General features: G+C 42.8%; 1 protein-coding gene across 1 annotated transcript in view; it reads left to right on the forward strand.

Moving 5' to 3' along the window:
- The window catches only part of LOC117979316 (aldehyde oxidase 2-like), a 127881-nt gene that overhangs the window by 52239 nt on the left and 58682 nt on the right, over positions 1 to 16960 (forward strand). The window contains 4 exon segments of the mRNA XM_063595089.1: positions 8317 to 8391; positions 9773 to 9825; positions 10826 to 10974; positions 15851 to 16110. Coding sequence (XP_063451159.1) covers positions 8317 to 8391; positions 9773 to 9825; positions 10826 to 10974; positions 15851 to 16110 — 537 coding nt within the window.

A 16960-nucleotide genomic window follows, 5' to 3' on the forward strand; every position in this document is an offset into this window, starting at 1 on the left:
GTTGTGGCTTGGGGTTTAATATCTCTAGTAAATAGATGAAAAGAAATTCAGCTGTTTGGGTGTCACTGTTGAGAAACAAGTTTCTATATGTTCTGTAAAGTCAACCCTGCCTCCAGGCAGTTTCATTACAGAAACAGGTTCACCCATAGATAAGAAGATCTCATTATTTATCCTTACCTGATGATGGAGTCCTTGCTCAAGTCAATAATAATTCACTTCTAGGTCTTGAGAACACACTGATTTGGGCAGGAAACGGAGTAAAGGTGTAAGAAATTTTTAATTGCATATAATTACTCAATTATCGTGTGTTTAATAATAACGGCCTGTGGAAAGTTGGCCAAATTATGATTCTTTGAAATCAAGACAGGAAAGAGCAGAAAGATAGACATCATATAAAGAATGGGAGTTGGCTTCCCTTAAACTTCCTCCTGTCTTGCTGCTGCAGGCTGTACATCACCACAGCTTCCCTCTGGCCCACCTGCTTCCCCTCCAGCCCCTCTTCTTATCTTCAGGTCATGTGGACTTCTGATCCTGCCTGTCCAACTCGGGATCACTTTTATTTTTTCCCTCTGGATGGTGCCTAGCTCCCTCTGACTTTATTTTCTGCCGACTCATTTATATAAGGTGCTAATGCTAATATCTAAGAGGGAGGAGTCTTGGGTGACCCTCTGTGGCACTCTAGGGACTGCTGAGCAGAGGATAATGAGGATCTCACTGTGACCATCTTAATTACATTTTGTAATGCAATCTGTCATTAATAAATTTTGGAAAGCGATACCAATTTATTTCTCCAGCTGGGGCTTTGAAGGCATTTATAGAATTTTCTCTAGTCTGTACCCCCAAATAGATAAAGAAATATATTTTTTTCTGGAAATTGGTGGAAATGACAAGAAATTTATTTTTTGGTGAATGAAGCTTTTGCTTTTTATGTGTGATCTGTGTAACCTTCTGAGGATCTTCTGGCCATTTGTATAAATGAAAAATCTGGCCACTAAAGGTAATAATGAAGGAATCACAGAAATGACAAACTCCAGAGGGTTTTAAATTCCCAAATTACTCAGAGAAAATCCAACAAATAGCTGTGGATGACCACTCAGAAACTGAGGGTTAGGCACAAAAATAACCACAAATAATGCTCTATCTTGACTTCTAAAACAGAGTGACAGCAAAGGAGCTCCTTAAACATACAGATTGCTTCCTAGCTGCCTGGTTTATTATGAAAAAGCAAGAAATCCATGGCTTCCTGCTCTTTCCTGGGTGGTTCTACTCTTTGTCTCTTACTTGTGTAGTCAAGGGGATCACAGTTGTCCCTGAAACGTCCCACAAACCTGAACTTGAGATCTCAAATCACTTAAAGTTGTGATCCTGGTTTTGTTTTCTCCCCAGATCTTGCTGCCCAATCCATTTTATTCTGGAACATGGGGACAACATGTTGATAACTGGAGGATGGCACCCACTACCTGGGACATATAAGGTGAGCAAATAGGAAAGCCGCTACATGCAGCACAAATTCAGTGATTCTCTAACTTGCCATTTCAAATATCTGCAGAGCCCTATGCTCACCCACACGTGATTGCTGTACTTTTTAATTAAGTTTTAGCACTGCACTTTGTGACTGTCAAATCACTGCCCATAGAAGATATGGGAACATTTATGTAGAGGGTGAAAGGCCGAAAGCAAGACAGAAGTGTGGGCAGAGGCCTCAGCATTTGAAGATCTCCCCATTTCTGGGGGCATCCAGAATACAAACATGTTAAAGATTTGGAGTGATGCTTGTTCAAACTTGATTCATCCTATATAGTCTCAATCTAGCTATAGAAAGCTCCCACTTCGCTGAAGAAGATTTTCTGAAAGCTTCAGCCCTGTGGAATATAACCTGGAATCTAGAAGGGAGCAGAACATACTGCTTAGAACCTAAAATAAGGATCACAAAGCTCCAGCACTAAACCCCAGGGGTTTCAGTTCATAAGAGACCTTTTGTTCTCATACAGAGCTTTATCAACTCTAACTCACAAGCATGGACAATTTCTCACTCCACTGTTTGATTAGAATCAAATCCCTGCTCAGATATCATCTTCTCTAGGAGACCTCCCCAGCACAGCCCTGGCTTCTTATAGAATTGAGTTTGTTCCGTCAGCACCACAATTACAGAGTACTTCCCGAGTGCCAGGTGCTATCCATCTCTGCCTCCCGGGTGCCTGGTGCAGCCTTCTAGCCTTGAACATCTCATTCTGCTCTGCCAGATGACTGGTGTCTTATGTGGGAAGGTTCCTTTCTTTGCATTTCTATTTTCCTAGATCTTGCACATAAAAGGTGCTCAATAAATACATACTGAAATGAAGTGTGCAACAACCAACACACTCTAAAGGAGTCAGAGGGTCCAGCAGGAAGAGGGTCAAATAAGCCTGCTTTCCTTGGAGTGGTCTTTCATTCAACAGATAAAACATCTGTGCTGGGACCTTTAACAGAATCTACCAGAGAGTATCAATTGAGCCAGCCAGAGCAGTGAGGGGATTGAGAACCATGTCATTAAAACTCAGAGTGCTTGGTCTGAAGAAGAAAAGAGCTCATGTGCAGTGTGGGCCAGTCTCACCTGACAGAGAGGAAGGACTGCATACGTGGATGCCTAAAACATGCAAGACACAGTGACTGGTCAACTCAGGATGGAATCCCCCACCCCTCCCATCTCACTCCTGTCCCCTCCCTGCATGTCTAGGCTGGGGGTCTCTATGTTGGATTTCACTCCCTCCCCCTCACCCTTTGACAGCTCCTGCTGCCACACCAGAGCTCCCTGACACCAAGCCCTGGCGGCAGCCCCATCTTCACCTTTCTGATGCTTGATTAGGCAGCCCAGACCCCCACTCCTGCCCAGAATGCTGCCCCTCCTCAAATTTCTGAAAAGCTGTGGAAAGAGGGAGTAGAGCCATTCACTGCTCTGATGGGAGGCACAGCTAGAAAAGAGGATACAATAGGAAGGTGGGATTCCACATTGTGTGGGAGCTGGCCAACACTGGAACGCCTGGCTTCCAGATGCCGTTCCTGCCAACAGGAAGGGATGCCCTAGGCAGCTTTCAAATTGTTTTACCATGGCCCATAAAATGCACCTTATGATGGGACCCAGCACATGTGCATGAACATACATACACACACACACACAGAGAGAGATAGACAGAGAGAGACAAGAGAGAGAAAGGGAGAGAGGGAGAGAGAGAGAGATAGACACAGAGAGAGAGAGAGAGGGAGAGAGGGGGAGAAAGGAACGAAATTACACAGGACAACAGTTATTTGGCTACATGTCATGCACTGACACTTTCTCTGCACTGCTTTCCTCTCCCTTCCTTTCCTCCTCCCTTCTCTTCTATTTATTCTTTTAAATATGCTGGTCCTAAATGAATTTTCACACCTTACTAGTGAATCTCAAAGGAACGGTTTGAAAAGCACTGAGCAAGATGGTATTTCTATAGCGGTGGCCACAGAACCTGCATCAGAGCCTTGGAGATGCTTGGTTAAAATGCAGACTCCTGAGCCTCACCCAGACCTCCTGAAGCTGAAAAACTGGAAACATATATATATATATATTTTTTGAGTGGGGAGAAATCTACAGACAACAACAATAAATCACAAGCAGAAATGTTGATGTCTTCTCTGTAATTCCACTGTGGTTTTGTAGGAAGGACCAAGCAATCTGAGCTTATTTTTCTAGAAGTTGTAGAGCAATTTCAAGGAAATTACAGAGGAAGACCCAATACCCACAGAAATTGTTTCACCTTCTCATTCATGTAACAATGCATTCACCCATCCATCATCCATCCACCCATCCATCCATCATTCCATCCATCCATCTATCCATCATTCCATCCAAACAGTATGCTCGGAGGAATAAAGAGAGGAATAAAGAAATGGCTAAGACATGGGTGTAGTTTACAGCCTGCTGTGAGGAACCCTAAAGGGAAATCAACAATTTCAACATAGTGCAACTGTACTGAGTTAAGAATCAGGAGTGGATGGTGCAGTGTAGGTATTGGAGGTCAGGGAAGCCATCCAGAAGTAATGCTTAAGGATCACACAGAAGCATGATAAGAGATGTTAAATGGGATTGTGACTTAAGACAGTCCTCAAAATGATCTGTACATTAGAAGTGTGGTGTTTTAAATATCAGTTTTCCTTGTGGACTTTCTTTGTTATCAGTAATTCTTCATCAACCAATAGCACCATAGCTGCTAGAGAAAAAGAAATGAAATTGCTAAACCAGCAGCAAAACATCTGGAATTACTAAGTTATTTTCTAAAAATTAGTATCAATAGATCTTGGTAAATTTTTTTCAGCCTTACAAGCATTTCTGAAAATTACCTGATGATAAAACATCTTTGGATATCCAACTGAGAATTTCTTGGGTATAATGACAGTTCCTCTTTCCTTCCAATAATTCCACGGGTTAAATTGTTCTACAGTTTTTTTCCTGCTGTAGTATGAAGAATTTTTCATACATTTCTCCAGCATCTTATCAGTTCCTTTGGATCAAATTCTTGCTTGTGAATTGTCTTATCAAGCATTTTGCACATGTTTATCTCTAACCTGGTGGATGAAAATGCCAAACTTCACAAGATCCACAGTGAGTCCATAGTAGACACTAGCTGTGGAATATTGTAGAATCATCAGGAAAGAACACTTTGAGAATAAATTAAGCATTTAAGAGACAATGCAATTTTCAGAATTGAAAGACTGTTCATGTATTTAAAGCCTTTTTTTTTTGATGACCAGTTACTTTTAGGATGGGACAGGGCAGACCAGTGGGCAGGGGTACTTTCATTCTCCATCGTGTACCTTTCTAAAATGTTTGATTTTTTTTAAGTATACACCATGTTCATTTTTCCCCCTATGAAATCTTTGAGGCCAGATATAATTTGGGATTCTAAATGTTTCTGATTTTAAAAGATCATATGACCTCTATACTGTTTATTAAAGTCCTCAGCAGAGTCTGGGGCAACATGCCACATTCAAGCATAGTAATATTTCTGCAGTGAAGTGTATGATTACTTAAACCAAGTAAGATTTTTTAAAGACTATGAATCTCTCATTGGATGAGATCAGGAGAAGTTTCTCCACCAAATAGGTGCTCAGGGTTTTTGAAATTCAGAATTGCAGGTGACAGACTGGGGCCTTATATTAGCACTATTCAACTTTTCTTATAATAACCAAGGGTGTGAGAGCAATGAGATTATGGACAAATGAGATTTTGTTTTTTATATTTTGCTGTATTTTATTCTATAATTCTTTGCAAGATTTTTACTCCCCAGAAGCAATTGAGAATAATATGTTCAGAGGAACAAGGAGAAAGAATTCACGAGGACAGAGTGTTCCTCCCCAAATGACAACTAAGGGCAAAGAGGGTCCGCTCCAACAAAAACAAGCTCCAAATTCTACTAGTTGTTAACAATTTAGGCCAATTTGCTACTGCTTTGCAGAGTTGGAACTGCAGAGAGAGGCACTCTCCTTATTGAATTCAACCTTACACTAGGAGAGACTCAGAAAGGAGGACAATGCCAGCGGGCCTTCAAAGTCTAACCAGTTAATGCCGCTGAAAATGGCGAGAGGCCGCTGCAACAGCTGATGACCACATTTCAACAGTAAGGGACTCGTTTAGGCTTTTCTTTGTTTCACAGATTTCATGGGACAGCACCTTAGCTATTCTCAGGTGGCACACACGTTTGGATGAAACCATTGGTCCTGTACCAGTGAAACTGTAGCTTTATTTTGTGGCTTTTGCTACTTCATTTGTGACTGCCTTACTGTCAAAAATTCACATACAGATGGCAGAAAGAACAGATTTCTAATTTTATTTCCAGGCTGCTGCTCTAGTTCATATCTACACAGATGGGTCTGTATTAGTTGGTCATGGCAGAGCTGAATTGGGACAAGGTATTAACACCAAAATGACACAGGTGAAAGAGGTTGTTTCAGTTTTGCCATCAGCCAGAACTGGACTTTATAAAATACTCCCAGACTGCACACACCTCCCAGACATTGCATCACACCTTTGGGCTTTGTGATGCAATGACTAGAATTACCCACAGCGTCCCCTAGGAGCTCATTCTGAATTATCTGGAAATAAGCCAGCTGGAACTTGGGAAGAGGGCTTCACCTCCCTTCTCTAGTGGGAGGGGCTTCACCAAAACTCAGCTTCCCAGGGAACCAGTGGCTCCTCACCCTTGACTGGAGCAGCTGTAACTTTTCATGGGCTCCACAGTTCAGTGAGGGGTGGCAGCATTCCCAGACAACTCCTGTGTATTAATTATACATATATTTGAGTGCCAATTGCACCCCAAATCCAGACTTCCCGGTGCCAGACAACTTGTTCATTCCCCAATCAAGTCCACTTTCTCATGCTTACTCTATGAAAAGGGCACCCATGATAGGGTCGGGGACCCCCTCTAGAATGCAGACCCACACTGGGACCCAAGACCTCCTCACTTGAGAACAGAGATCTCCCCAGGCTGCCCTCTTGGAAGAACAGAGGGCAGAAGCCTTACTGAGCCAAATGTCCTGGTATCTGGAGAAGGGCAAGCGCAACATCTCATTTTGAGAGGGGACAAGTGGAGATATCCCTGGTTTGGTCAGCTGAACTTGAAGACCAAAGCCAAGAGTAACTCATTCAATGCTGGTTACTCAGTGACCCAGGTTCCAAGCAAGTCTCTCACAAAGCTTTAATGAGTACCTGCCCCTAGAGTAAAGTAATGAAGACAACACCGAGTGCTGTATGGGTCATGCCTCACTTAACAACAGGGATATGATCTGAGAAACACATCTTTAGGTGATTTTGCCATTGTGGGGACATCATAGAGTACATTTTCATAAACCTAGATGGTATGGCCTACTACACACTTAGGCTATACGGTCTAGCCTATTGTTCCTAGGCTCTAAACCTGTGCAGCATATTACTACACTGAATGCTGTAGGCAATGATAACATAACGGTAAGTATTTATTGTACCCAAATATATCTAAACATAGAAAAGGTACAGTAAAAATCTGGTATAAAAGATAAAAAATGGTACACCTGTATAAGACTAAAAGTTGCTCTGGCTGGGTCAGTAAGTAGTGAGTGGATGTGAAGACCTAGTACACTAGTCTAGACTTTATAAACACTGCACACTTAGGCTACACTACTTTATTTTAAAAATATTTAGGTCTGGTGTGGTGGCTTACACCTGTAATCCCAGCACTCTGGGAGGCTGATGCAGGCTGATCACTTGAGTCCAGGAGTTCAAGACCAGCTTCAGCAACAAGGGGAAACCCTGTCTCTACAGAAGAAAATAAGAAAATTAGCCAGGCATGGTGGCATACACCTGTAGTTCCAGCTGCTTGGGAGGCTGAGTTAGGAGAATCACCTGAGCCTGGGAGGTGGAGGTTTCAGTGAGCCAAGATCATGCCACTGACCTCTAGCTTGGGCAACAGAGCCAGACCTTGTCTCAAAAAAAAAAGTTAAATTAAAAAATAAAGTAATTATGCCACAACACTATGACAGCTATGATGTCACTAGGCAATAGGAATTTTTCAGCTCCATTATAATCTTTTGGGACCACTGTCATATATGTGGTCCACTGTTGACTAAAACATCATTATGCCACACATGAATGTATTTAAAACAACCCTTCAAAGTAGGTATTACTGCCCATATAATTCAAACAAAAATACTTTGGAGAGCAAAGGGAGCCATTGGCATTAATACAAAGACAACCAGTGTAAACAGGGATTGTCCTGGGCAAAGCAGGCTATGTGGTCACCTGGTTCTGGTATCTCCAGGTCACAGACAAGATCCCCACGGCATGGAGAGTATAAGTCATCCACATACTGAGAAGAAGCAGAGCTATTCAATCACAGGGATGTCTGACTCTAAAACTCACATTTCTCTACACACCACGCTGCCTTTCTCTGTGCCTGTGTTCTTGTGTTCACTGCCTGGACAGGGGTTTTCATAGCCTTGCTAAGTATGCAGCAAATCCTAAGTGGAACCTCAACACGTAAAACACATAGAAACAGAGCCATTTTGGTTGAACTGGGCAAATGGATCTTGCATTCTATCTGTCCTCCCTCTAGCCTCCACTTTTACCTCCTGGGTGAAAAAGTCCCACCTTGGCACTGGTTCCACAGGGAAAACCAGAGTCAGCCCCTTGTCCAGAGGTGGAGACAAGCCACATGGAAGGTATCTGCAGGATGCAGGAAGGATGATGATTGTTGCAGGGTGAGAAACACAGTTGAGTTTGAAATGTTTCCCCATTTAATTATCTGCCAGTCTTCTGTCCTTTTCCACCTGCAGAATACCTGCCGGACCCTCGTGGAATGCCTTGAACCTATTATCAGATGGAGTACTAGTGGCACCTGGGAGAAGTGGGTGAGTATCAGGTGTGGCTGAAGCCTGCAGAGCTCCTGTGGGGCCACTGAGTGGAAGCACCTGTTCCCAGGTATGCTGCATCCCTGCCACTTCCTCCTCCTGTCCTGTACAACCTAGGGCATCCCCTCCCCAGTCATCAGTGAGCAGGCAGATCACCTGGGCATCAGTTAAAATGCAGATTCTTATTCTGTAGGTCTGAGTGGGGCCTCAGAGTCTGCATTTCTGTCAGCCTCCCAGGTAACGCTGGCACTGCTGAACCGCGCTTTAAGTAGCACTCCTGGCTTTTAGATATAAAATGGATAGTATCTCCATCATAAGGAGGTGACTAGGAGCTAGGAAGAAAGGCATTCATATATTGGTCCAGAAATTAAAGATTAGTAAGCTGAGTTCCTAAGGGACAGATATAAATCAGTCATTCACCTTGCAACCAGATCTTATGAAACAGAAATCTCTGGTTCATCTGGCTATTTACTCACACCTGGAGAAATAGCTCAGTAACAGTGTTAAAGCCATTCATATTTAAATACCACTTAGTGTGTGTCTGGTTATTCGCTAAGGAAGATAGAGCCTACATCATCTAAAGTTCACTTTTGGAAATTTGCAGAGAAAAAAGCAATACATTTAAAGGAAGTTCTTGCAGGAGAAGCTGTTATATTGGATTACATTTTGAAAAACATCTTCAGTTAAAGCTACAAATGCTTGCTATTTTCCATACCTGCATTTCAAACATTCCTGGGGAAAACTGGATAGTCTTTGGGTGGTAGTTCTTGTTCTTCTTTCAGAATAAAGACTTCATTTTAAAACATGACCCAGATTTTTAAAAACTGAGGCAGCAGAAGTTCTGCAAGGCCCCTGAATATTTAATTAGTGCTGTTAGAAAGTCTCCTGGTGATTTTGAAGTTTTGTGGGAAGCCCTCAGGGAGCGGCGATGGATGGGATGCGGTAGCAGTAACTTGAGGGATTACCAAACTTGCCTCCTTTATCTCTTAGTTTCTCTGAAACTTAAAAATATACACATATTCCAACCAAGCCGAAGCTCCACCCAGACTGGTTCCCCATATATGGAGGCAGGAGGATGGAGATCCTTGGTTAGACTTTGTTTGGGGACCCTGAATTTAAACTTCCACCACAGATGTTTACCTTCATCGCTTTTTCCTTTGCTCTTTAAATAGATCCACCAAAGCAGTGACTTAGCAATCATCCTGGGCATCCTTAGCAATCATCCTGGGCAGAGAACCCACTTGGGCACTCTGATTGTTCACTCAGGAAAATAACATTCCCAACAATAAGGAAAACTATGACATCTAGAAAATGGTTATTTTCCCATGTTTTGCTTTTGTCCAGGTGTGTATTTTTCCTTTCATCATATTCTTTTTTGCAGGTTAATGAAGCTTTTGCTCAAAGCACTAGTTTGTCTGCCACTGGATATTTTAGGTAAGAGGTATCTAATACTGTCCTAAAATTATTCCCTTTTAGAATGGAAAAGGAACTTTGAAAAGGTGTGCTCAGTTGTTTGTATTTTTAATATTGTCTATTATTATCAATTTTATTTTTTTTATTGAAAGGTTTTCATTAGAGAGAGAAATGTTATATTAACAGAACAGGAAGGCAGACAATTTTGAGATGAGTCCCATAATTTCCTTCCTGCAATGCCTTAGTACACATAAACCTGCCACAGGTTTATAGGTTTGATATTAAATGATCCTGTGAATAGTGAGAACAGATCAAGATAGAGGGATTTTTGCAAAGCTTTTAGTGCTTCCCAGCATGGATTTAGTGCTTATGCCTTTCAGTCTTAGTGTCTAATAGGATGCAGCACTTTGGGCTTTCTAATATTTCTTGCTCTCCAGAAATCTTGCCTTATATCCTGCCTCTTGTGACCCTCTTCTCTTGTGTAATGGGGGATTGGTTATAAAAGCTGTGAGTCAAACCAGGGATGACCAAAATAGCCCCATACAAATAGCATGGGAAGTTGAGCAAGGTACCCCATCAGACATGAGAATTTGTCCAAATAAGGAACAGGGAGATCTCACTGGAAGTGACAAGAAACTAACCATCCTTTTACCATATTGAGCATATGTGGGCACATCTCCTAGGCTTATTGGGAGGGCGGTCTGGTATCCTGATGGCATCTATAAATACAAAGCTCACATCTGAAGGTAGGTTGGATCTTCTTGAATGGGGAGGCCATGCCTAGTGTCAGTAACCCAGAGGAAGGACGTGAATTTAGGAAACTAGAACTGAGGGAGCTCAGATTCTGTTGGTCTCACAGGTCAACCATGGAAGTCACAGGCACCCCTGGCCAGTGGGTATAAATAATAGTAACCATCATGAGGAGGTAGACCAGGAACCAGGAAGAACCCATTTATTGGTTCAACAATTGAAGAGAAGTAAGCTGAGTTGTAAAGATCAATGAAATTGTCTCTTTTTCTAGTCCTTTTGTTTCCTCCTGTCATTTATCCAATTCTTATATGAACATTCTAACTCTGATCAGTCGGTCTACGGAGAATCAACCCAAGAGTCCTCCGTCCAGTATAAGAAAAAAAGAGGGAAACAGTGCCCCGTTAGACCAATGTGTCAATGGTAGGATCAGACATAGATCCCAAAGGAAGTGAGTCTTGGGTGAAAGCCAAGGCCGTATGGACCACCCAGTGCCAACTCTGAGGTTCTGAACTTTATTTTTACTAAGAAAAGTGCAATTTCCTCACAGCACTAGGCAAAAATGGAAAGCTATCCTGGCACACAAGTATAGAATGCCACCAGAGACAAGCAGCTGGAAGAAAAAGCCAGGCCACCAGCAACAGAGACAAAGAACTGTGAGCTTGAGAGGCTATGGCAGATGGTGAGGGATGGACAGTGAGGGAGAAAGAGACTCAGGTGCAACAGAGGCTCAGTGGCTAGACTTAGGACCCGGCCAGGGCTTATTGTAAAATAAGCACTTGGTAACTTTTTATATCTTTGCCTTGGCAACCAGGAAACTCAAAGTTAAATTTTATGCTTCATTTAGTTTTGGTTTTTGTTGTTGTTGTTGTTGTTGTTTGCAGAGACAGAGTCTAGCTCTGTCGCCCAGGCTGGAGTGCAGTGGTGCAATCTTGGCTCACTGCAACCTCTGGCTCCCAGGTTCAAACAATTCTCCTGCCTCAGCCTCCCGAGTAGCTGGGACTACAGGCGCATGCCGCCACCCCCATTTAATTTATTTTGTATTTTAGTAGAGGCGGGCTTTCACCGTGTTGCCCAGGCTGGTCTCGAACTTCTGAGCTCAGGCAATCCACCCACCTCGGCCTCCCAAAATGTTAGGATTACAGGTATGAGCCACCGCACCTGGCCAGTTTTTATCATATATAAATTCCTACTCTCTTATTATTCATTTCATCTCATTTCTTGACTCTCATCTTTTACACTTATTTTAATGATTTGACTATTGTATTTGTATTTAATATGAATGCTTTCTATAAATAGACTCATGTAAGGTTTGTTTAGGAAATAAGTGAAATTGAATTAAATACATATGTCTAACATGAATCTATTAAGTTTCTCAGCAGATGAAAAAGACCTTCCTTATAACAACACTTGTCATACCTGAAGAACATTATTTAGCCAGTTCTTAATCTTCTCTTTACCAGAATTGATCACAAAAATTTTAACTCATTTTTAGCTTTTGAAACAATGACAAGTTTACAGAAAATTTGCATGTACAGTACAAAGAATTTTATTTACCCTGAATCATTTGAGAGTAAATTGCTGACCTAATGCCCCAAACCCCTGAACACTTAAGAGTTTAGTCCTACACATTATACAATATACCCGTCAGAATCCAGAAATTAACAGCAGTTCACAACTACTATCTAATTATCAGACTCCATTCAAGATTCGCCAGTTGTCCCAATCAAGTATTTTATAGCAAAAATATTCAATACAGAATCTCACTTTTCATTTAGTTGTCCTGTCTCTGAGGTGTCCTGGAGCAGGAATCAGGTCTCTCCTCTCTCTTTGACATCATGACTTTGACACTTCGGAAGAGTTTGGCCAGTTATCTTGTCCAATGTCTCCCATTTTGAGTTTGTCTACTGTTTTGTCGTGGTTAGATCGACGTTATGAGTCTTTGTCAGAATATTACAAAAGTGACTCTGTGTTCCCCTCATGGCATCCTGCCAGGTGACACATGACTTCGACGTGTCCCACTTGGTTAAGATGGTGTCTACCAGGACTCTCCACAGTGAGGTGGTTTTTCTCCTTCTGTAGTTAATAAATATTCTGTGGGGAGATACTTTGAAACTACGTAAATATATTGTTCCTCATTAAACTTCTGTTTATTTTTTATTATTATTATTATTTTTTGAGACAGACTCTCGCTCTGTCACCAGGCTGGAGTGCAGTGGTGCAATCTCAGCTCACTGCAACCTCCACCTCCCAGATTCAAGCAATTCTCCTGCGTCAGCCTCCCGAGTAGCTGGGACTACAGGTGTGCGCCACCACGCCCAGCTAATTTTTGTATTTTTAGTAGAGACAGGGTTTCACCATGTTGGCCAGGATGGTCTCGATCTCTTGACCTCGTGATCCACCCGCCTCAGCCCCCCAAAGTGCTGGGATTACAGGCGTGAGCCACTGTGCCTGGCCAACACTCTTTTTGTTACTGCCATTCTACCCCTCAGGTCCACCCCACAGCCCGTCCAATTAGCTATGTGAGTTAACTGCTCAGTTTGGTCTCTGCAAAGCAGAGCTAAAACAAACAATGCGCCTTCCTTTAGGGCTCTTAAACTTAAAGCATGAGTACCCTCTAGTGGCTTGCAGGAAAGTTTCCACGATTCTCGAACTTTTCCTAAGTCCCAGATGAGTGAAGGACACTGGCGGGGGTGGGATGTACTGGAGCCAGATGTGTTCCCCACCAGCACACCCAGGAAATACATTTTTGCACAGCTGTAATTTTGACTTAAACATTTGTTTAAGGTTTGCATGCTCAATCATATGACCTACATGTTTGGCTCAGTATACATTTGTTTTCTCAAAATCTTTAGTATAGTGAGTGCTCCAGAAAGTCATTGCATGTTTACCTCATAGACCCATGAACTCTGAAAAGCATAGCGTTCCACTGAAATGCCCTTTCTGAGAATCAAAGTTGAAGTTCTTTTCACTTGCATTGGAAGAAACCTAGATTTTGTGACCAGAGATGGAATAAAATATGAATAGAACCACATTAAGTAGAATGTTCTCAGTATAGCCTGGCAGAAGGTGTGTCGTGCCTAGCATGAGGTGACATGGTGATGTGTGCAATGGAAATGGAATTATTTGGCTTCAAACTGTGTTTGAACTCTTATGAGGATTCAGGCAATAGAGCAGACAGGGATACTTCAATCCCCACTGGGGTTGAACTGCCCTTTTCCGTCTGTGTCAAATAAGAGGTGGTGATGCTGGTCTATGTGATGCTTCTGACCTTAATAATAATTATGTTTTTTTGTTTCTGGTTTCTCCTCCACTAATAAGGCTCTGGGTCTTCTCCTTAGGGAGAAGGAATTGTATGACTGAAAAAAAAAAAAAAAAAAAAGCTTGATTTTCCTAGTACTCCTGCAAAGATAAGGCAGGCCAGGACCTTCCAGAAGTTAAAAAACAGGCTCCATTGAAACCTGTGATAAGGAAGCAACAGACCATCACTGATGGGTCTGGGATGAAATTAGATCCCCTGTTACAGAGTACATTTTAGGAGACGCTAAAACAGAAACAGGGTGAGAACTCCAGGCTGAGACATTCCAGCGGGGAGGGATAGTTTAGATTTGTTTAGCATAAGGATAACAAGGAGCAGCTCATGGTTCCCTTATCAACTAAATTAGCTGAGATTACTGAGGCAGCGGGGTGTTGCATGAGTATGCTGGCAAGGTGGGGGAGGAGTCATGACAAGTACATTCTTAATATTGATAAAATACAGCTATGTAGGAGGGTGAAATATTCTCAAAGATTAGTCAACAAGAGATAAATCAAAGCCCAACCTGATAAAAACAGACTAACTGCAATTAGGACCAGCCCAGCTAGTAATGTCAAATCACTCTACGTTAGCGTTTCATTCTGCAAACCCCGGGGTGTGAAGGATTAATTTTAAAAGGCTGCCTAACTCATCTCCTGGGGGTTTGGGTGACTACTTCACTTTTTAAGACTGATTTGAACCCTTTCATCCTTACTGAAGAAAAACCCTGAAGCTCATGCTAATATCCTGCCAATCCTCACAACTTATGGCTCCAAAGTTGGTTGAAATTTTGAATTATTTCCTTGCCAGTTAGCAAATAACATTACTTCGATCGCTAGATGCTCTCCCATTACTTCCCTGGACCCTTCCCAGGAGCCCCCAACTTCCTCATACCCAGTAACGCTCAACATAAATGGCTGGGGCAGCTCCTTACATGGGCCAATTGACCAGTGCCCCTCACAAAACTGATTGTTGAAGATTTTGAGTATCGGGTGCAAAACCTGAAATCCAAGCATTACAGATTTTAGACAACAACCTGGGGAATTGAATGACCTTTGCCTTATTGTAATGCCATTCGATTTATCCCCCTTAATCACAAAGCAACTTTGCATAGCTTCACCACAATCAGTCAGGAGGAGGTCATGGAAAATTCTGGTAAGGTCTGCCACCTGCAAGTTTTTGCTGTCATTCCTTCTCTCTAGCCTCTATTTCCTTGTGTCTGTCAAAAGAAGAATGTGGACCAGCCCAGGAGATCTCACTCTGGCTGTGTAAAAACACCTTGAAGCCTTTTAAAAATCTGCGGAGATCCAGGCTGGGCGCAGTGGCTCACGCCTGTAATCTCAGCACTTTGGGAGGCCAAGGCAGGAAGATCACTTGAGGTCAGGAGTTCGAGACCAGCCTAGCCAACATGGTGAAACACCGTCTCTATTAAAAATACAAAATTAGGCTGGGCAGGTGGCTCACGCCTGTAATCCCAGCACTTTGGGAGGCCGAGGTGGGAGGATCACCTGAGGTCAGGAGTTCGAGATCAGCCTGACCAATATGGAGAAACCCCGTCTTTACTAAAAATACAAAATTAGCCAGACATGGTGGCGCATGCCTGTAATCCCAGCTACTTAGGAGGCTGAGGAAGGAGAATCACTTGAACCTGGGAGGCGGAGGTTGAGGTGAGCCAAGATCACGCCATTGCACTCCAGTCTGGGCAACAAGAGCGAAACTCTGTCTAAAAAAAAAAAAAAAAAAAAAAAAAATTAGCCAGGGCTATGGCAGGTGCCTGTAATCCCGGCTACTTGGGAGGCTGTGGCATGAGAATTGCTTAAACCTGGGAGATGGAGGTTGCAGTGAGCCAAGATTGCACCACTGCACTCTAGCCTGGGCAATAGAGTAAGACTCTGTCTCAAAAAAAAAAAAAAAAAAAAAAAAAAGGCAGCAGAGATTCTAATTGAATTGATCTGGGAGTGGGGCATCTGTGCTGTTTTTGAGTTCCCAGCGACTCTCTGTGAGCCAATGTGGATACTCACTGCACTGGCCAAACACTGAGGTCCTGGTGCCATGATTACAATTCAGCTGCTCCTCTTATGTCACCAGTAAAAACAAGTTGCTTTCCAGGACTCACAATAGGCGCTGGCTGCAGCCTGGCCCAGATGCAGGACATCTTGGCTGAGAGGGTAGCTGAGCTCCCAGAGGAGAAAACACAGACGTACCGAGCCCTCCTGAAGCACCTGAGGAGTCTGGCAGGCCAGCAGATCCGGAATATGGCGTATGTTCCCTGGTTTCAACCACTGGGCACACCGCACCTATTTCTGAACCTCACTGAAATGTTGAGATATGCGTTGGCAGAATCAGTACGCAAAAAGGTCTCAGCAGATTGAAGCAACAGGCGCAGTAAATGTTTAAAATTAATAAGCATTATTTAATAAAAATATTTAAGAAACAACTATAGGCCGGGAGCAGTGGCTCACGCCTGTAATCCCAGCACTTTGGGAGACCAAGGTGGGTGGATCTCTTGAAGTCAGGAGCTCGAGATCAGCCTGGCCAACATGGTGAAACCTGTCTCTACTAAAAATACAAAAAATAGCTGGGCATGGTGGTGCACGTCTGTAATTCCAGCTACTTGGGAGGCTGAGGTGGGAGGATTGCTTGAACCCAGGAGGTAGAGGTTGCAGTGAGCGGAGATCATGGCACTGCACTCCAGTCTGGGCAACAGAGCAAGACTTTATCTCAAAAAAAAAAAATAGAAAAGAAAAGAAGAATAGGAAGAACGATAAGTCAAGCTCAAAAGAGTGGCTAAGCAGCATCACAGGTGAGAAAAGGATGCTATGGTTTTGCTAGTTTCATGATAAGCTTGTCCAAGAACTTAGTTTAGTCTTAGGCTGCATTAACAAAATAGAGTATCTAAAACAAGGAGGGTAGCCTTCTCTACTCTGGGCTGTTCAAAACACAGCTGGAGAAAGATGGTCAGATCTGGGAGGCATACTTGAAGATCTGGTTGATTTTGATCTCAAAAGAAAGGAAAAGAGAAACAGTTAGGTTTTTGAAACACATATGCTCCTTCCCCTGCATACCCTCAATTGTATAGCAGAAATCTTTGGGATATGGAAAACCAGGGAGGGC

Source organism: Pan paniscus, chromosome 13, assembly GCF_029289425.2.
Source record: "Pan paniscus chromosome 13, NHGRI_mPanPan1-v2.0_pri, whole genome shotgun sequence".
Taxonomy (NCBI): Eukaryota; Metazoa; Chordata; class Mammalia; order Primates; family Hominidae; genus Pan; species Pan paniscus.